Here is a 22,422-nt window from a genome sequence, read left to right as displayed (position 1 = left end):
AATCATGCTGGTGGTGAGAGTTGCCTTTGCAGAATCCTGCTCATATGATCCTGTTATGCCTGGGCTGCAGACTGATGTGGGAGAGGCTGCTAATGGATTATAGTGAGGAGTCTGGACTCAAACACTCCCCTTAACATCCTGATATTCACCATCATCTCTTCTTCATCATCATCATCACCATCATCATCATCTTTATCATCATCACCATCATCATCACCATCATCATCTTTATCATCATCATCTTCATCATCACCATCCATGGACCGCAGAATTCATTTGGAATGGGTAGGGCCAATTATGTGTGACGTTACTCCCTCCGCCCAAACCAAGCCACATGCTTGTAACGCATTTGTTTATTGATTATAGCCTACATTTAGGGCGCTTTCACATATAGTTTTGGTGCGGACTCGGTGCGGACTCTGTGCGGTTCGGGGGTGAAGTTGCAACATTGTTGCATTCTTCATTTGGTTCGTCTGCATTCACATTGCAATTTGTCAAGCGCACTAAACTTTCTGAACAATGTCACACGGTCGAAAAGGGCGCTCGTCTATTGGACACAATAGAGAGTGGAAATGTGTGTGCGTGACTGCAAGCCCTAACGTGTGTGCGCACGTGTGTGTGCGCGCGTGTGTGTGTGTGTGTGTGTGTGTGTGTGTGTGTGTGTGTGTGTGTGTGTGTGTGTGTGTGTGTGTGTGTGTGTGTGTGTGTGTGTGTGTGTGTGTGTGTGTGTGTGTGTGTGTGTGTGTGTGTGTGTGTGTGTGTGTGTGTGTGTGTTGTGTGTGTGTGTGTGTGTGTGTGTGTGTGTGTGTGTGTGTGTGTGTGTGTGACTGCGAGCCGGGGGCGGTGCTGGTGATGCCTTCTGATGGGTCTCTCATCTTCGAAAGACTCAACGATATGTTTCGGGCTGGATGCGGGTCTTGTGCCAAGTATAACGTCCAGCCAGGTCATAACTGACACTGGCCGTCTATCTGACGGCCACGCATAATAAACTATAGATTTATATGGAATTCGTTAAACGGATCCGTTGTCTTACTTATTATTAAACATATAATTTATTTTTCCCAAATGAAGGTTGAAAGTCTGTCTCCGTCACAAGTGTAATGTAGGATAGACCGGTCTATCCTATATACGCGCAACCAATGAGTCTATCGAGAGAGAGAGAGAGATAGACCGGTCTACAGAGAGAGAGAGCACAACTCATTGACTGCCTTAGCCCCTTTCGTGACTGAATGCAAGGCTTGCATCAGTCACGAAAGGGGCTATGACTGCCTTAAATTAGCACACACAAATCATCTCCAACTAACGTTATTTATTTAAATTGTTCCTGTTAATTAATTATTTTTAATAGACCGGTCTATCTCTCTCTCTCTTGATAGACCGGTCTATCCCACATTACGAGCAACCAATGAGTCTATCTGACAGCCACGGATAATAAACTATAGATTTAGATTCAATGTCAACGCCTTTTAAATATAATCAAAACATTCCCGCATTTCTGTCCGCTTTATCGTTTTATGACAGACATCTGAGTGTATGCGCCAATAATAACGATAATAATGTGTTTAGCCTATATTAAATAGTCTAATTGTTTTTCAGCCTGTATTAGTTTTAACTTTCAGCCTGTTAATAAATGTGTTGTTAATTCAGTATTTAACTTCTTGAATTCTTCTTGAATTCTGCGATGTGGTCATCTGCTGCCAGTGGTGACCTCAGGAAGCTCCAGGTGGTCCAGAACAGGGCAGCACGGTTGGTACTGGGCTGCTCACTAAGGTCTAATGTGAGCCGTATGCATGCCCGCCTCTCTTGGCTTAACGTTGAAAATAGATTGTCTTTTAATATACTTGTGCTGTTCAAGTTGGTCATGAGCAGTAAGACTCCTGTTTTTATACATAATCAGATTGTTTTTAGTAATACTGTGCACGAGCATTACACTAGAGGTTCCAGTAGTGGGCAGCTTGAATTGCCAGGTCCTAGAACCAGCGCTCTGGGGAGATCTTTTATTTTTAGAGCATTAACTCTGTGGAATGGCCTGCCTCGGAACCTCTGCTGCATTTACAGTAGATTCACTTTTAAAAGAATCTTAAATTGTTTTTAATTTGTTTTTAACACTGTAAAGTAATTTTTGTTTTTCACTAATGTAATTTTAGCTATATTAATTGTTACAGTAGGTTCATTATGCATTGTGTGTACTGACTTTTAATAATTTTGTTTTTTGCAATAGTGATTGTTTTTGTGTGTTTTTTTGTGTGTGGACCCCAGGAAGACTAGCTGGTTGCTATCGCACCAGCTAATGGGGATCCCTAATAAAATCAAATCAAATCAAATCAAATTCATATTTATTTAGGCTATGCTAATTAAAAACACAAATGTTATGGGGTGAGGCTAACGTTGGCGGGAGCAGGCAGAGGGGCTAGCTGGAATTAGAAATTCTGGAATTGGAAATTCTTCTAGTACTGCTGGTTCCTCAGAGAGCTCATCGTTGGCTGGAGTGACACGTTAACTTTGACCCGAAGAAATCTGTAGTTTTTCGACGCTTCGTTCAATGGTATCTCTCGTATAGATAGAGGCTAGACTAGAGCGCTATTTGAAATGGATGCACGTTAGTATGAGCTAATAACTCTGTGTGCAGCGTGCTCACATGGCACAATACATTAGGAAACAGAATTTGTCGCTTGTGATAGGCTAGTTCAAATGTTTTTATTTATTTAGTTTTTTTTGTAGGCTTACAGATAGTGGAAATTAACCCGGGAAGCGCGCAGAAGTGCAATACATTAACACTTTGAATGCCGACGACGACTATTGTCGTCTTATCAGACCCCCCGTTGAGTGCCGACGACGACTATTGTCGTTTGATTTTTTTTATTAGCGATCTGAATTCATATTTCATCAACCGAGTCTCCCGTTGGTAGAGCAGCCCCTCCAGGAGCTCCGATGGGAAAAACCGCCTATCCCTGTGTAACTGCAGGTCAGTCGATTATACTGGGAGATCCCTGGGGATCTGTAGAGGTGGAGCCAACTGGCTCCATTGTGCTGGCGAGCCGTCTGATGATGAGGGATCTGATCGCGAGACGGAAAGCAGCCTGGAATATATATTTACAGCAGCCAATAAGCAATCAATAAACACGATCGATATTTGGAATGGCGATCAGGAATTGGAATAATCTTTTTGGAGAACATCTGATCTAAGGTAAGGAGTCTATGTTACCAGTCTTGGGGTAATCGGAGCTGTATTCACTGAGATAACAGCGTGTCCCATATGTGCCATGTGTGTGTGTGTGTGTGTGTGTGTGTGGGTGTGGGTGTGATCTTGAGGAAACAAACGAGAGAATAGATTTTTCAGCCCGCCTCTATAGCGTGCACATATACACAAGTACACATATACTATCGATAATCTAGCGTTTATTTGAAAACGATTCATAAATAGGCCGACAAATGACAACGTGTCTAGACTCTAGTGTATTCGAGAATATTCCAATAAATGCCGTTTATGGGGGAATATTTCAATTTTTTTATGATGTGGCTCTTGTATAGAGAGTGACTGAGTATAAATATCTTGGCCTGTGGCTTGACGAGAAATTTACATTTAAGTTCCATGTGGACAATCTTGCCTCTAAACTGTGACAGAAAATTGGTTTCCTGTACAGAAACAGATCCAATTTTCCTCTATTTAGTAGAAAAAGAATAGTTGAATCAGTCTTCATATCAGTTTTGGATTATGGTGATGTAATTTATAGGCATGCTGCGGCATCCACTCTTAAACCTCTGGATTCTGCATATCACTCAGCTCTTAGGTTTATTACTGGTGACAGATATGATACTACTCACCATTGTGTCCTGTATGATAGGGTGGGTTGGCCTTCTCTTACAGAAAGGCGCAACAAAAACTGGTATTTATTTATTTTTAAAGCCCTAATTGGTAAACAACCTGTTTATATGATCCTGATGTCTTGTCGTACAGAACTTGTAAGTCGCTTTGGATAAAAGCGTCAGCTAAATGACTAAATGTAAATGTAAATGTTTATATCTCTTCACTGTTAGATTGGAATATTGGAACCTATTCAACTTGATCAAATGACTGGATGGTTCTTAAGGCCCTCCCATAGTTGAGCGGAACGTACTCGGACCGGACTCTGTGCCAAGTGAGAGTAGGGCAGGATCATGATTAAATGGGTAGGATTGGTCCGGTAAAACGTTGGCAGGTAGATGACGCTAAATTTAGTTTTACTATCACTAATCGTCATCCATTCCAATTCATATACATTTTGTCTTTTTTCATCATCTGAAGAAACGTGAGAAGTTTGAATGGCTTTTCTAAATGAAGTGTGTAAAACTGAAAATATTGGAAACGGAGATAACCTAGACTCTTTACTTTGACATCGGATGACGACCACATGACAGTAGTTGAACAGCGTGGGGGAAATTGTGTAAACTGGCACGAGTCATGTAGGAAATTGGTACGCGGAGGTCCGCGGAGGTACGCTCGACTATGAAAGCTCAAAGAGACCGCGTGGACCTCTGCGGAGTCCGCTCCGCGTACGTTCCGCTCGACTATGGGAGGGCCTTTAGGGTCCCTCAAGTTTGTTCTAATGAGTAATGTATACAAGGTGTCTGTTAGCAGCAGTGTGTGTAATAAGTAATGTACACAATACAAGGTGTCTGTTAGCAGCAGTGTGTGTAATGAGTCTGTACTGACGTGTGTTTCCACTCCACAGATTTATCTCCTGGGAATAATCATCTCCATATGTGGGAACGTCCTCATCAGCGTTTCGCTCAACCTACAGGTGGGTAAACACACCGTCATCTTTCTCTTTGTTTACGTTCTCTGTTTCTGCACGAAGTAAACTGAAGGGAATGGCTGCTGACTTACACTGCATGGAATTAAAACACAAAAAGGCAGTTAATGCCTGGTAACGATTATGGGGCGACAGAGGTAGAGCAGTCGGCGGGCAATCCGGAGGTTCCCGGTTCGATTCCCGCTCCTCCCGGACAGCGTGTCGATGTGTCCTTGAGCAAGACACTTAACCCCCTATTTATTAAAACACAAAAAGGCAGTTGATGCCTGGTAATGATTGAAATATGAAAGAAAGTAATATTAACACTTTGAGTGCCAGCAGGGGGCGCCAGAAATAGCGCTTGAGTGCCAGCGCTGTAGTCAATGGGAGGGCGAGCACATTTGCGACCGCATAAACTATATCTTAAATTATGCCTATGTGTCTAATACGCCCGTCGCTTATCAATGACTTGTTTGCAGTCAACATTGTCGAAACGGATTGTTTCTTAATCATTACATTTCCGTTTTATACCATTTTGATAAACGCTAGTTTTTTTAAACTTCCAGAAAAAAATGAAAGATTCTGCAGGAATTGCACTTTACTGGCATACACTAAACACGTTGTAATTTTTCGGCCTATTTATGAATCGTTTTCAAATAAATGCTAGATTATCAATAGTATATGTGTACTTATGCACGCTAGAGAAGCGGGCTGAAAATTCTATTATCTTATTTCCTGATCAGCACACACACACTCACAGCCACACACACACATACGGGACACGCTGAGATATAGGTGAAAAGAGCTCTGATTATCCCAATACTGGTAAAATAGATTCCTTACCTCAGATCAGATGTCCTCCAAAAAGATGATTCCAATTCCTGATCGCCATTCCAAATATCGATCGCGTTTATTGATCCAACGCTGGGTACTGGAAACATATATTCCACGCTGTTCTGAGGGTGGGCAATGACTGGGATCGTCTCCGGTTACATGCCTGACAAGTAAAATGTGGATTCCGGACTCTTTTTTTCCCATCCATTTCATTCAGTCCAATCCAATGGGTGCAATACCATTCGGAGAGACGATAGGGGGCGGTATTTTCCCTGTTCGAGCTCAGATAGATCCCCACTGGTAACGTGAGGCTAGATTGATGAAAAATTAATGGAAATCGATAATAAAAAAAATTGCGATTAAATAACGAGATTTCTCGTTCGTGGCACTCAACGCATGGCATGAACTAACGAGATTTCTCGTGGCTGGCACTCAAAGTGTTGAAGACTAAATAAAAGGAAAATATGTAATGTATAATAATAATAATAATAATAATAATAATAATAATAATAATAATAATAATAATAATAATAATAATAATAATAATAATAATAATAATGGCAATGGTGACGAGACTGTGTGCCCACGATAGACTATCAACCGACGGCAGATGCTTCATGCGAGGAACACACTAACATTATTAGCGTCTTCTCCAGAGTCAGACGAGAAGATAGATACCAATCTCCTCTGTGTGCGTTCAGTAGAAAGCTATCCGGCTGCAAGCTAGCCTAGCTTAGCACAAATAAATGGAAGTCGATATGGACCAGCTAACCTAGCTTAAACTCTGGGAGAGGTGTTTTCTTACAGCTAGGCTAGACTTGCATCCGGATAGCTCCACTCTTTGCATGCTTGCTGCATTATACGCTACACAGTTGCTCCTCCCTCACCCTCAGTAAGTTCTGTTTTTGTAATATCGAGTTGCCATTGCTATTGAAATCTTTTAGCAGTCAACACATCATCCTATCAAGCTAGCTAATGCTGTCTATCGAACTTAGCTAATCCTTAGCCCCTTTCGTTCGACGATTCGCTCGTCCAAACCCCCCCTCCCACCCCCTCCTAATGTACAGTTTGCTCCCCCTCGTATGTATATATTTTCTGTTAGGATCTCTGTTTAACAGTACTGTATATTTGCATATCTTGTATGTCACAAATGTAACAGTACTGCATACCTGTATGTCATGTATGTCAGAATGTCATGATATATATCTGTATGTTGCGTATGTCATTAATGTCATTATGAATTGAAAATGGGGGACCCTGATGTAAACAAGACAAATGTATTTCTCTGGTCTGCATCCCCTTAACAATTGTGTGTATTGAGCCGTACTGTATTGTACCCATTCTGCAATCTGTTATAAAGTTTTCAATCAATCAATCAACCCGCATTTTTTTAGAAAACCCTGCAGCACTGATGCAGTACAGATGCATCTTCAACCATTATAGAATTACACAAATACCTTCTTTGTTTCAGTGTCTATAGAGCAAGTGTAAACGACTCACCCTTTATGAAAAGCTAGCTAATGGGTGTGTTTGTTTACTGTGTGTGGGAGGGGTGACGGATGTGGATAACTGAATGAAAGAGAGAGTGGATGACGTAGTTACTGTCAAACATTATGGCACAGTGGCGTACCATGGGAGTGAGCTCAGGTGTGTGTAGAGATTCTGCTCAAATGGTAAAAGATTCAGTACCATGAAAATTGTGTTTTTCAATCTCATTGCATTTTCAACAGTTAAAATGTAAAATTGCCCAAAATGTTAAACTATTGTTGATGTAGTATTGATCCTCTAAGTGTTGAAGTATTGATCCTTTGAAGTATTGATCCTCTAAGTGTTGAAGTATTGATCCTCTAAGTGTTGAAGTATTGCCCCTCTAAGTGTTGAAGTATTGCCCCTCTAAGTGTTGAAGTATTGATCCTATATGTATTGAAGTATTGATCCTCTAAGTGTTGAAGTATTGCCCCTCTAAGTGTTGAAGTATTGCCCCTCTAAGTGTTGAAGTATTGATCCTATATGTATTGAAGTATTGATCCTCTAAGTGTTGAAGTATTGATCCTATGTGTTGAAGTATTGATCCTATATGTATTGAAGTATTGATCCTCTAAGTGTTGAAGTATTGATCCTCTAAGTGTTGAAGTATTGATCCTATAACTGTTGAAGTATTGATCCTCTAAGTGTTGAAGTATTGATCCTCTAAGTGTTGAAGTATTGATCCTCTAAGTGTTGAAGTATTGATCCTCTAAGTGTTGAAGTATTGATCCTTTGAAGTATTGATCCTCTAAGTGTTGAAGTATTGCCCCTCTAAGTGTTGAAGTATTGATCCTATAAGTGTTGAAGTATTGATCCTCTAAGTGTTGAAGTATTGCCCCTCTAAGTGTTGAAGTATTGATCCTATATGTATTGAAGTATTGATCCTCTAAGTGTTGAAGTATTGATCATATGTGTTGAAGTATTGATCCTATATGTATTGAAGTATTGATCCTCTAAGTGTTGAAGTATTGATCCTCTAAGTGTTGAAGTATTGATCCTATAACTGTTGAAGTATTGATCCTCTAAGTGTTGAAGTATTGATCCTCTAAGTGTTGAAGTATTGATCCTCTAAGTGTTGAAGTATTGATCCTCTAAGTGTTGAAGTATTGATCCTCTAAGTGTTGAAGTATTGAACCTATATGTATTGAAGTATTGATCATCTAAGTGTTGAAGTATTGATTCTCTAAGTGTTGAAGTATTGATCCTCTAAGTGTTGAAGTATTGATCCTCTAAGTGTTGAAGTATTGATCCTCTAAGTGTTGAAGTATTGATCCTATAAGTGTTGAAGTATTGATCCTCTAAGTGTTGAAGTATTGATCCTCTAAGTGTTGAAGTATTGATCCTCTAAGTGTTGAAGTATTGATCCTATAAGTGTTGAAGTATTGATCCTCTAAGTGTTGAAGTATTGATCCTCTAAGTGTTGAAGTATTGACCCTATAAGTGTTGAAGTATTGATACTCTAAGTGTTGAAGTATTGATCCTCTAAGTGTTGAAGTATTGATCCTCTAAGTGTTGAAGTATTGTCCCTCTAAGAGTTGAAGTATTGATCCTCTAAGTGTTGAAGTATTGATCCTCTAAGTGTTGAAGTATTGCTCCCAGGGCTGCAAAGGAAGTTTAAGAAAACATTTAATCACCACTTTGTATTTATAAAGGATATGCAATTAATTGAAATTGTTCGTGTCAAGCCTTCTGTTTAGGGGATTTGCTTCATCTTTACCACTCCTCTGGGTGCGATAATAAGGTAATCTTTCCTCTCTCTCTCTCTCTCTCTCTCTCTCTACTCTCTCTCTCTCTCTCTCTCTCTCTCTCTCTCTCTCTCTCTCTCTCTCTCTCTCTCTCTCCTCTCCTCTCTCTATGTATCTCTCTCTCTCTCCCCCCCTCTCTCCCCCCCTCCTCTCTCTCTGTGTATCTATCTATCTCCCTCCCCCCCCTCTCCTCTCCTCTCTCTCTCTCTCCTCCCTCCTCCCCTCCTCTCTCTCTCCCTCCTATCTCCCCCCCTCCTCTCTCTCTCTGTGTATCTATCTCCCCCCCCCCCTCTCTCTCTCTCTCTCTCTGTATCTATCTCCCCCCCCTCCTCTCTCTCTGTGTATCTATCACCCCCCCCTCTCTCTCTCTCTCTCTGACAGAAATACGCTCATGTGCGTCAGGCCCAGCGAGGCTCCAGGCCCCTACTACACGTCTGCCCTGTGGTGGAGCGCCGTGGTTCTCATGGGTGTTGGGGAACTGGGCAACTTTACTGCCTACGGCTTTGCCCCGGCCTCGCTCATAGCTCCACTGGGCTGTGTGTCTGTCATAGGTGAGTTCTACATTTACATTTAGCTGAGGCTTCTTTTATCCAGAGCGACTTACAGCAGGAAGGGTGCACCTCTGGCGGCTAGGGGTCAGTGGGATTGTTCGTCTAGCAGTGCCAAGCTAGAGTGCTACACTCTGAGTGCAGAGTAGTATAGACAGAGTTCTACAAAGTGGTGAAGTGTGGTAGTTGAGGGAAGGTTTGTATATATATTGTTGAGGAGAGGTTGGTATATATTGTTGAGGAGAGGTTGGTATATATTGTTGAGGTTGGTATATATTGTTGAGGTTGGTATATATTGTTGAGGAGAGGTTGGTATATATTGTTGAGGTTGGTATATATTGTTGAGGAGAGGTTGGTATATATTGTTGAGGTTGGTATATATTGTTGAGGAGAGGTTGGTATATATTGTTGAGGAGAGGTTGGTATATATTGTTGAGGTTGGTATATATTGTTGAGGAGAGGTTGGTATATATTGTTGAGGTTGGTATATATTGTTGAGGAGAGGTTGGTATATATTGTTGAGGAGAGGTTGGTATATATTGTTGAGGTTGGTATATATTGTTGAGGTTGGTATATATTGTCGAGGAGAGGTTGGTATATTGTTGAGGTTGGTATATATTGTTGAGGAGAGGTTGGTATATATTGTCGAGGAGAGGTTGGTATATTGTTAAGGTTGGTATATATTGTGTATATTGTGTATATATATGCGTGCGCTCAATCTCCTCTTCAGTCATACAATTGGCCAAGCTGCAACTTCCAATGAATCCTCCATACGACCCACAACTGCACACAGTGTCGGTACAACACGCCTCATTAAGAGACTCCTCCTCTACTTCAGATCCTGTTGCAAACAAACCTCATCACACAAAACATCTAACCTTCTTACTGTCTACTGTATTTGTATGAACTATGGTACTATGTCTATACTACTCTCTACTATGGTACTATGATGATGATGAAGACTTTATTCCAGACTCAAGGTCCATATTACACATATACAAAACAACAACACAAATACAATAACAAAAGAAACAAGGCCAACAACATAGATTAAAATACTAAAATACCTATACTACTATAGTATCTACTATGCCTATACTACTATGTGCTATGCTACTATGTCTATACTACTATGTGCTATGCTACTATGTCTATACTACTATGTACTATGCTACTATGTCTATACTACTATGTGCTATGGTACTATGTCTATACAAGATACAAGAGTTTTATTTGTCACGGCATACAGGTATACAGTGAAATGCGGGGGGTCTCGCCCACAACGATGTGCATAATACAAGTAATAATAATAAAGTCCAACCAATAGAGCGACATAGTGCAATAAACAAGTAAACAAAGTAGGCATATCGGTATCTGTACATGAGCTATTTACAGAGCATGGTAGGACATGCTAGGTCCTGTGTCAGTGCAGTACACTGTTAGCTACGGATGAGGCATTGGGTCTTTATGTACACTGCTATACAATGCTATATTTTACGATCTCAAGCTATACTATTCTTAAAGTGATCTTTCCTTCTGTAAAGTGTCCATAGTGTGAGCGTGTGCAGCATGAGTGTGTGTGTGCTCATGTTAAAGTGGCTGCTAGTGTGTGAGCGTGTACAGTGTGTGTGTTGTGTGTGTGCTCATGTGTGCTTGTGCGTGGAGAGTTCAATGTTCAAGGCTAGTCAAGTCAAGTCAAGTCAAGAGTTTTATTTGTCACGGCATACAAGTATACAATGAAATGCGGGTGGTCTTGCCCGCAACGATGTGCAATACAGTGGTACAACATATAATAGAATCCAATAAAAACAACATTGTGCAATAACAGGTAACAGGTAACATGGTGTGACATCTCGGTATCTGTACATAGTTATTTACAGAGCATATAGGACATGCTAGGTAGCTTTGGTAGTGCAATACACTGTTACTGTTGCTATACTCATTTAAAGTGGCCTTTCCTTTTGGCAATAAGTGTGGGTGTGTGCGGCATGAGTGTGTGCCCGCTCATGTTAAAGTGTTAAAGTGGCTGCTAGTGTGTGAGCGTGCACAGCGTGCATGTCGTGTGTGTGCTCATGTGTGCTTGTGTGTGGATAGTTCAGTGTTCTGTGGCACTCAATGTTCATTGTTCAAGGCTCTGATGGTCTGGGGAAGAAGCTGAGCCTAAAGGCGCTCCCATAGTCCAGCAGACTGTACACAGAGCAGACTCCGCGGAGGTCCGCACGGCTCTTTGAGCCTTCATAGTCGAGCGAACCTCCGCGGACCAATTTCCTACATGTCACGAGCCAGTTTACACAATTGTCCCCACGCTGTTCAACGTCTGTCATGTCGTCGTCATCCCATGTCAAAATAAAGAGTATGTTATCTCCGTTTCCAATATTTCGATAATAAAACGGGCAGTTTTACGCACTTGAATAACAGGTATATAGGCAGCGAGATGCAATGTACCGTATAGGCTTGAGGTGGACAGCGCTCCGTTTCCAATATTTCGAAATAAAACTGGCAATTTTACACACTTCATTTAGAAAAGCCATTCAAACATCTCTCTTGGCACGGAGCGAGTGGTCAGAGTAAAATGCAGATCGGCGTCACATTAAATGCAGTTCGATGTCAACCAAAACACCGAGCAGCGTTTTGTGTGACACCAAGTCAGCGGCGCGGATGTCCGCGCGTCAGAAAATAGTAGCTTCGCACCTGTGGGTCTGCTGTCCGCTGAGATCAAAGCTCAAAGAGCCGCGCGGACCTCCGCGGAGTCTGCTCTGTGTACAGTCTGCTGGACTATGGGAGCACCTTAAGCCTCTCTGTCCTAGTAGCTGGGGTTCGCAGGCGTCTGCCTGACCTCAGCAGCTGGAACAGGCTGTTATTGGGGTGGTGGGGGTCTATCATTATTCTGCAGGCTCTGGATTTGCACCTCTTGTTGTATAGAACCTGCAGGGGAGGTAGTGCAATACCCGTGGTACGCTCGGCTGAGCGCACCACTCTCTGTAGGGCCTTATTGTCCTGTGCCGTACCAGGCAGTGATGTTTCCATACCAGGCAGTGATGTTTCCAGTCAAGATGCTCTCTACAGCTCCGGAGTAGAAGGACTGGAGTATCTTCCCAGATACTCTGAACTTCCTTAACTGTCTCAGGTGGTAGAGGCGCTGCTTCGCCTTTTTTACGACTGAGTCTATGTGTGTTGTCCATGTCAAGTCCTCTGAGATGTGGACCCCCAGGTACTTGAACCTGCTCACCCTGTCCACGGTAGCCCTGTTTATCCTCAGTGGTGTGTGTGTCTCCTGCTGTCTCCTCCTAAAATCCACGATCAGCTCCTTGGTTTTACCAATGTTCAGGAGCAGGCTGTTGTCCTGGCACCAGCGTTCCAGTACCTCAACCTCCTCCCGGTAGGCCTTCTCGTCGTTGTCCGAGATCAGCCCCACCACCACTGTGTCGTCCGCAAACTTCACTATGGAGTTGGAGCTGAACTTGGCCACACAGTCGTGTGTGTATAGTGAGTACAGCAGGGGGCTCAGAACACAGCCCTGGGGGGACCCGATGCTCAGGGTGATGTGTTGGAGGTCTGACCCCCCACCCTGACCGCCTGGGGCCTTTCGCTCAGAAAGTCCAGTATCCAGGCGCTCAGAGCGGAGCTCAGACCCAGCTCGATCAGCTTGTCCACCAGTCTGGTGGGGACTATGGTGTTGAACGCTGAGCTGTAGTCAATGAACAACAGTCTAACATAGCCCCCCTTCTGGCGGTCAAGGTGAGAGAGGGTGCTGTGCAGTACTTGGAGACCGCATCGTCAGTGGACCTGTTTGGCCTGTATAAAAATTGCATAGGGTCCATATCACTGGGGAGGGAGGCACAAATGTGATCCTTGACCAGCCTCTCGAAACATTTCATGGCCACAGAGGTGAGTGCCACCGGTCTGTAGTCATTGAGACATGTTGGGGAGGGTTTCTTTGGTACAGGGATGATGGTAGACATCTTGAAGCAGGCAGGGACCACTGACTCCGCAGGGATCGATTAAATATGGCGGTGAACACAGGGGCTAGCTGGTTAGCACAGGACTTAAGTATGCGTCCTGTTATTCCATCTGGGCCAGCAGCTTTTCTTGTGTTCACCTGCATAAATGCTCTTCTCACACTGTGTATCGACAACGAGAGAGCCCCCCCGCCCCCCCCCCCCGCTGTTGCCCCCCCCCCCCCTCCACAACAGCTGGCGCCACAGAGAGAGAGAGAGAGAGAGAGAGAGAGAGAGAGAGAGAGAGAGAGACGAGAGAGAGAGAGAGAGAGAGAGAGATGAGAGAGAGAGAGAGAGAGAGAGAGAGACCAGGAGGTTGAAACATCCCTCCCAAATATGCCCCCCCAGAAAGAACTATGACCAAACAACAAATAAACATGGGTCACAACTTATACAGCTCTGTCGCTCGCTGGGGACTGTACATAGTTAACGGTAGGCTCCGAGGGACACTTATGGTAGGTACACATATAGCTCGTCTCTGGGTAACAGTACAGTCGATTACTTTATCACTGACCTCAGCCTAGAGTCTCTCAGAGCGTTCACAGTCAGCCAGCAAACACCCCTGGTCAGACCACAGCAAAACCACTATCTACCTGAATAGATCAACACCCAACCAGGAAATACCAAAACCAAACAAACTACACACTATTAAAAAACACTACAAATGGAAAGAAAGTAGTATGGAAGCATTACAATCCGCTATCAAGCTACAAAAAGTCCAATCCAAATTAGATCAATTCCTGTTAAAAAACTTCCAACACAACAGCAAAAGTGTAAACCGGGCGGTAGAAAACCTCAATAACATATTTGACCTTACAGCTTCCTTATCCAACCTAAAGGCCTCAAATAGGAAAGCAAGGAAAAATAAAAATATGCATGACAAATGGTATGATAATGATTGTAAAAATCTCAGGAAGGAACCTATCAAACCAAAAACACAGAGACCCAGACAACCAGAACACACGTCTCCAATACAGTGAAACACTGAAACATTACAAAAACACAGTCAGAAAAAAAGGGACCAACATGTTCGAAACCAGCTACAAGATATAGAGGAATCCATAAAAACAAACAACTTCTGGGAAAACTGGAACAAACTAAACAAAGTACACCACGAGGAGCTACCCATCCAAAATGGAGATGTATGGGTAAACCACTTCTCCAATCTCTTTAGCCCAATACAAAAAAATGAACAGCAAAAACACATACAAGATAAACTACAAAGCCTGGAGTCAACCATAAAAGACTACCAGAACCCACTAGACTCCCCAATTACACTACAAGAACTACAGGACAAAATAAAATCACTTAAAACCAAGAAGGCCTGCGGAGCGGATGGTATCCTAAATGAAATGATCATATTCACAGACTCCAAATTCCAATTGGCTATACTAAAACTCCTTAACATTGTCCTTAGCTCCGGGATCTTCCCCAATATCTGGAACCAAGGACTCATAACACCGCTCCACAAAAAGGGAGACAAATATGACCCAAACAATTACCGTGGGATCTGTGTCAACAGCAACCTTGGAAAAATCCTCTGTATGATCATTAACCACAGACTCATATATTTCCTCACAAACAACAATACCCTGAGCAAATCACAGATTGGCTTCCTACCAAATCACCGTACAACAGACCACATTCTCACCCTCAGCACCCTAATCGACAACCAAATAAATAAAAATAAAAGCAAAGTATACTCCTGTTTCGTTGACTTCCAAAAAGCATTTGACTCAATTTGGCACGAGGGTCTGCTGTACAAACTGTTAGATAGTGGCATTGGAGGGAAAACCTACGACCTCATAAAGTCAATGTACACCAACAACACATGTGCTGTGAGGATTGAGGGAAAACACACAGACTTCTTCCCTCAACGCCGTGGGGTTAGACAGGGGTGCAGTTTGAGTCCAACCCTCTTCAACATATACATAAATGAACTGGCAAAAACATTGGAACAAACTGCAGCACCTGGCATCCCCCTAGCAAACACAGAAGTCAAATGCCTACTGTTTGCAGATGACCTGGTGCTGCTGTCCCCAACAAAAGAAGGGCTACAGCAGCACCTTGACCTTCTGCACAAATTCTCCCAGACATGGGCACTGACAGTAAACCTAAACAAAACTAAAATTATGATATTCCAAAAAAAGGCCCAGTCTACAACAACAAAAACACAAATTCCTCCTAGACACAATTTCCCTAGAACACACAAAAAACTACACTTATCTCGGCCTAAACATCAGTGCTACAGGGAACTTCAACCAAGTTGTGAACGACCTGAGAGACAAAGCAAGAAGGGCTTTTTATGCCATAAAAAGGAACATCAAGTTAGACATTCCAATCAAAATCTGGCTCAAAATATTAGACTCCGTCATAGAACCGATATCCCTATATGGTTGTGAAGTCTGGGGCCCACTTGCAAACCAAGACTTCACCAAATGGGACAAACACCCAATTGAGACTCTGCATGCAGAATTTTGCAAATCCATTCTCCGCACCCAACGGAAAACGCCAAATAATGCATGCAGAGCAGAACTAGGAAGATACCCACTAATCATCAAAATTCAAAAAAGAGCATTCAAATTCCACAATCACCTAAAAGAAAGCGACCCAGACACACTCCACAACATAGCTCTCACCCACAGAGAGACCCTTGATAGATGCCCACTCAGCCAGATGGTTCTGGGACTCTGCTCACAAACACAAGCAGAGCCACCAGACAGAAACCACACTGGACTAAATCAAATTATAAGAAAACAAAAAGAAAACTATCTGACACATTGGAAAGAAACAACCCAAAACCAGAGCAAATTGAAATACTATTTGGCCCTAAACAGAGAGTACACAGTGGCAGAATACCTGAGCACTGTGACTGACCCAAAACTAAAAAGATCCTTGACTGGGTACAGACTCAGCGAGCACAGCCTAGCCATTGAGAAAGGCCGCCATAGGCAGACCTGGCTCCCAAGCGAAGACAGACTGTGCACCCACTGCACACAAGATGAGGTGGAAACCGAGCTCCACTTCTTAACAACCTGCCCACTATACCAAGACATCAGAGACATATACTTCCCACAAATTGCAAACACCCAAAGAGACTTTGAAAACATGAACAATAACTCAAAACTCCCATACCTACTGGGAGAAATACAAGAATGTGCAAACAGCTCAGCAAGATTTGTGAGCTGCTGTGACAAGAAAAGGACATCCAACGGAATGCAACCACCATAAAGACTGTACAAGAAATTCCGTCTGTAATGTACTGATTCCTTTAGTTTTCTCTGTTTGATTGTTTAGTTTTGTTTGGCTTTGGCAATGTAAACGTATGTTTCCCATGTCAATAAAGCCCATTTGAATTGAATTGAATTGAAATTGAGAGAGAGAGAGAGAGAGAGAGAGAGAGAGAGAGAGAGAGAGAGAGAGAGAGAGAGAGAGAGAGAGAGAGAGAGAGAGAGAGAGAGAGAGAGAGAGAGAGAGAGAGAGAGAGAGAGAGAGAGAGAGAGAGAGAGAGAGAGAGAGAGAGAGAAAGAGAGACAGACACTCCAGGATTGTAGCTAGGCTTGGTAACTTGCAGATTGCTCTGTAATTATTTAGATAATTTCTATCACCTCCTTTATGTGATGGAAGTACGTGTCCTGGTTTCCAAATACCAGGGAAGAGACACCGGTTGAGACGGAAAGATTGAATATTATGCGTTAATTGCTTTGTAATAAATGGAGCAGACAGTGTTGGGAAAAAAAAGATCCAATTTAGAAAGAAAAAAAGATCCAATTTAGAAAAGAAAAAAAAGGGATCCAATTTATCCTCCAGTTGAGCTGCTGGAATCAATGGCTTGAAAAACTTTAAATACATCAAGAGAGAAGGACTGGAAGAGACATGGAAGGGGACCTAGACAGGGGGGTGATGCTGAGAGAGGATGTGCTGGTTGCTGTCTGTCACAGAGACTCACACACACACACACACACACACACACACACACACACACACACACACACACACACACACACACACATATATATGTACATAAATGTTGATGTGTCACCTCACATCCTAACACACACTCAGATGCACACAAACACACACACACACACACATACACACACACACACATACACACACACATACACACACACACACACACACACACACACACTCACACACACACACACACACACACACACACACACACACACACACACACACACACACACACACACACACACACACACACACACACACACACACATACACACACACATACACACACACACATACACACACACACACACACACACACACACACACACACAGCCTCTGGGGTGCAGTGCCTGTCTTCTAGGAGTCGTGTCAAGACACAGTAGGGGGTCTGAGGAGAGGGTGGGAGGAGGGGGGGGGGGGGGGCGGAGAGAGGAGGGGAGATAAAGTGAGGGGAACAGAGGAGATGGAAGGAGGAGAGAAGATAGGAGGAGGGAGAAGGAGAGACATGATTAGGAGAGGGGAGAAAAGGGGGTCAGAGAGTGGAGAGGAAGAGACGGGGGGAGAGGAGAGGAGAACACGAGAGAGAAGAGGTGAGGTGAGAAGAGAGGAAGAGAACAGAAGGGGAGGGAGAGAATGGGAGGAAAGATGGAGATGAAAGGAGAGCAGATGAGATTAGAGGAGGGGGGGGTGCGGCAGGGGAAGGATAGAATTAGAAAGATAAGATCTCCTCTGAGCGTACAGAGCTCCGCCCACCTAGGGTTTTGGAAGCGTGCCCTCCATGACCGCAGGCTATGGTGAAAGTTAAGATTAGCCACAATCATTTTACTATGAAACATACCCCTTATGAAAACGAATGATGGTAAAAAAAACTTTTTTTGTAGACACTATAGAGATTTAACCCACAGAAATACTGTTGTGCATTATAGTAATCCTGTGTTTTTTTCCATACACACTATAGAAGGTTACCACATAAATACCGTAGTGATGTATTCCTGTTCTCTTGTTTGCTTCTCCATAAACACTATTCACCATAGTATTTCTGTTGTGGAATATTATAGAAATGTATGGTGAATCAATCAAATATTCCTGTGGTTTTACCATAGAATCACTATGTACTGTATGGTTATGTCTACAGTGATTCACCCTAACCATGTATTTCTATAGTAATTGGTAGAAATAGATTAAAACAAAACACAGGAATGGTATCATTTTACGATAAACCTTTTCTAACATGACAATATAAACATTCTAAAACAGGCTCATTTTCCTGTTGCAATGTGTGTTTACATTTACATTTACATTTAGTCATTTAGCTGAACGCTTTTATCCAAAGCGACTTACAAGTTCTGTACGACAAGCCATCAGGAAGGGCACAACTCTATCAGCTGAGTAGCTGTAGCTGACAGGAAGTAGAGAAGGGATGAAGCTGTTCCCCTAGCAATGGAATATTTATGAAAAGGCATCGTTCCATTTTGGTATGGTTAGAAACCCATGGGTCTCAGATCGTTTGGTATACTTAATTTAAAAAAGCATATGTTCTGGCAATGTAGCAAATTGAAGAATTTCTGGAACAAGATCCACTTATTTACTAAATCTGTCATGGAGTTGGAATTTGAGTTATCACCATGTGTCTATCTATTAAATAATATAACAAACTGCCACTTAGACCAAAAGAAATGCAGACTGTTGGTATACATAACATATTTTGCAAAGAAATGTATACTTCTTCTATGGAAAAATGAAATCTCACCAACATTCAATATGTTCATAGAACAAATATCTCAGTTTCTTCCCTTAGAAAAGATAACGCTTGAAAAGCACAACCAGGGTCACTTATTTCAAGAACTTTGGAATCCACTCTATACTCAACTGGAAACTCATAATGTAGTCCTATAAATGTGTCATATCTAATATAACAGACGTGGAGTTTTAGCAGATTAGATTAGCTGATCTGTTGAGGCTCTTTGTCTGCTTATAAGTGCCTGGTTGCCTGTGCATGGCTGTCAAACCCTGCCCCCACAGGGTCGGGTCTGGGAACGGGAGCTGAACACGCAGCGGCCCGGACCCTTCTCTGTCGGAGTAACCATCGATAAGCGGGTGTGAGCAACTGGGTGCTATAAAATGTCACTGTTTACAATACCGACATTTGCACTTTTATTCCTTATTACTTATTTACTTATGATTTACCTACTGTCCCTTTATTTTATTTTATTTTTATTATTATTATTTTCTTTTTGTTGTTTAATTGTTTATTTGTGTGTATGTGTGCCTGTATGTGGGCAAGTGTGTGTGTGTATGTGTGTGTGTGTGTGTATGCCTGTATGCGTGTGTGTGCGCGTGTACGTGTGTGTATGTCCCAGTGTGTGTGAGTGTGAGTGAGAGATGGGAGAATGGATTGAGTGGGGAGCACAAGGAAAATTGTTAAAAATTGTTCATGAGAGTGACACTGAACATTCTGTAGATCTGTCGATTGAATGTGAAACCTCATGAAAAATAAAAAGATTTAAAAGTAAAATGAACATTGTGGCCTTTGGGTAGGTTTGGATTTCAATCTCATCTGATATTTTGATAACAGTGGTGAGAGTGAGACCAGTCATCAGAACAGTGGAGAGAGAGAAACTAGTGATTAGACCAGTGGAGAGAGTGAAACCAGACATCACAACAGTGGAGAGAGTGAAACCAGACCAGTGGAGAGAGTGAAACCAGAACAGTGGAGAGAGTGAAACCAGAACAGTGGAGAGAGTGAAACCAGTCCAGTGGAGAGAGTGAAACCAGTCCAGTGGAGAGAGTGAAACCAGAACAGTGGAGAGAGTGAAACCAGAACAGTGGAGAGAGTGAAACCAGAACAGTGGAGAGAGTGAAACCAGTCATCACAACAGTGGAGAGAGTGAAACCAGACCAGTGGAGAGAGTGAAACCAGAACAGTGGAGAGAGTGAAACCAGAACAGTGGAGAGAGTGAAACCAGAACAGTGGAGAGAGTGAAACCAGAACAGTGGAGAGAGTGAAACCAGAACAGTGGAGAGAGTGAAACCAGAACAGTGGAGAGAGTGAAACCAGACCAGTGGAGAGAGTGAAACCAGACCAGTGGAGAGAGTGAAACCAGAACAGTGGAGAGAGTGAAACCAGAACAGCGGAGAGAGTGAAACCAGAACAGTGGAGAGAGTGAAACCAGAACAGTGGAGAGAGTGAAACCAGACCAGTGGAGAGAGTGAAACCAGAACAGTGGAGAGAGTGAAGCCAGACCAGTGGAGAGAGTGAAACCAGTCCAGTGGAGAGAGTGAAACCAGTCCAGTGGAGAGAGTGAAGCCAGAACAGTGGAGAGAGTGAAGCCAGAACAGTGGAGAGAGTGAAACCAGACCAGTGGAGAGAGTGAAACCAGACCAGTGGAGAGAGTGAAACCAGACCAGTGGAGAGAGTGAAACCAGTCCAGTGGAGAGAGTGAAACCAGACCAGTGGAGAGAGAGAAACCAGACCAGTGGAGAGAGTGAAGCCAGTCATCAGAACAGTCACTTCTTATTCCCGGAGGCGTCTATATTAAAGCCAGCCCAAGAGTGCTTCCGCATTCGCCTGATTGGCCCCGGTAACGCAATGCAATGCGCATTTTCTTTTTTGCCACTCACTCGCGGAAATGGAATACATATTATCCAAACGAGGACCAGATTCACTCATAACGCCATAACGTTATTTCGCGCGACTGTACATTGTAACGTTAACACAGCCCAGCTGTCAACTGTACTTTGTAACGTTATGTTATTTCGGGTATTCATAACGTTATTTCACGCGACTGTACATTGTAACGTTAACACAGCCCAGCTGTCAACTGTACTTTGTAACGTTATGTTATTGCTGGGCTGTGTTAACGTTACAATGTACAGTCGCGCGAAATAACGTTATGAATGCCCGAAATAACATAACGTTACAAATTACAGTTGACAGCTTTTTAAATAAATGCCCAGTGCTTTGTCACCACCTGTCAATCTGTTCTGTTATTCTATGCATAGCAAAACCTATTAATATTACATATGTGTTGGCGGAATCGCGTCAATGTTTGTTATGAATAAAATGCCAGAAATAACATAACGTTACAAAGTACAGTTGACAGCTGGGCTGTGTTAACGTTACAATGTACAGTCGCGCGAAATAACTCTATGAATAAAACGCCAGAAATAACATAACGTTACAATGTACAGTTGACAGCTGGGCTGTGTTAACGTTACAATGTACAGTTTCTGACAGCTGGGCTCGCGAAATAACGTTATGGCGTTATGAGTGAGCGAGTGAGTGGCAAAAAAAAAAATGCGCATTGCATTGTGTTACCGGGGCCAATCAGGCGAATGCGGAAGCACTCTTGGGCTGGCTTTAATCTAGACGCGGGAGAAACCAGAACAGTGGAGAGAGTGAAACCAGAACAGTGGAGAGAGTGAAGCCAGAACAGTGGAGAGAGTGAAGCCAGAACAGTGGAGAGAGTGAAACCAGACCAGTGGAGAGAGTGAAACCAGTCCAGTGGAGAGAGTGAAACCAGTCATCAGAACAGTGGAGAGAGTGAAACCAGTCCAGTGGAGAGAGTGAAACCAGAACAGTGGAGAGAGTGAAGCCAGAACAGTGGAGAGAGTGAAACCAGAACAGTGGAGAGAGTGAAGCCAGAACAGTGGAGAGAGTGAAACCAGAACAGTGGAGAGAGTGAAACCAGACCAGTGGAGAGAGTGAAACCAGTCATCAGAACAGTCACTTCTTATTCCCGGAGCCCCTTCAAGGACGCCTGAGGGCCTCTGTCTCAGGCTGAACTCGGATCAGATCTGACGATCCGTTTGTGTGGATGGGCCGTTGTGTGACATCACGCTGTGAGCTTTTTATCCCAGAACCCTGGGCCTCCCGCTGTGCCGGATGGGTCCTGTCTCCCTGCTATCACACACCTGTCTCCCTGTTATCACACACCTGTCTCCCTGCTATCACACACCTGTCTCCCTGCTATCACACACCTGTCTCCCTGCTATCACACACCTGTCTCCCTGCTATCAC

General features: G+C 43.1%; 1 protein-coding gene across 1 annotated transcript in view; it reads left to right on the top strand.

The window, feature by feature from the left end:
• nipal2 (NIPA like domain containing 2) overlaps positions 1-22,422 on the top strand; it is a 109,089-nt gene that overhangs the window by 32,075 nt on the left and 54,592 nt on the right. The window contains 3 exon segments of the mRNA XM_084335991.1: positions 4,713-4,781; positions 9,260-9,297; positions 9,299-9,429. Of these exon segments, the coding sequence (XP_084192117.1) occupies positions 4,713-4,781; positions 9,260-9,297; positions 9,299-9,429 (238 nt within the window).

Source organism: Notolepis coatsorum (genome assembly GCF_963971535.1).
Source record: "Notolepis coatsorum genome assembly, chromosome: 19".
Lineage (NCBI taxonomy): Eukaryota > Metazoa > Chordata > Actinopteri > Aulopiformes > Paralepididae > Notolepis > Notolepis coatsorum.
This window is presented reverse-complemented; position numbering and strand designations above follow the sequence as displayed.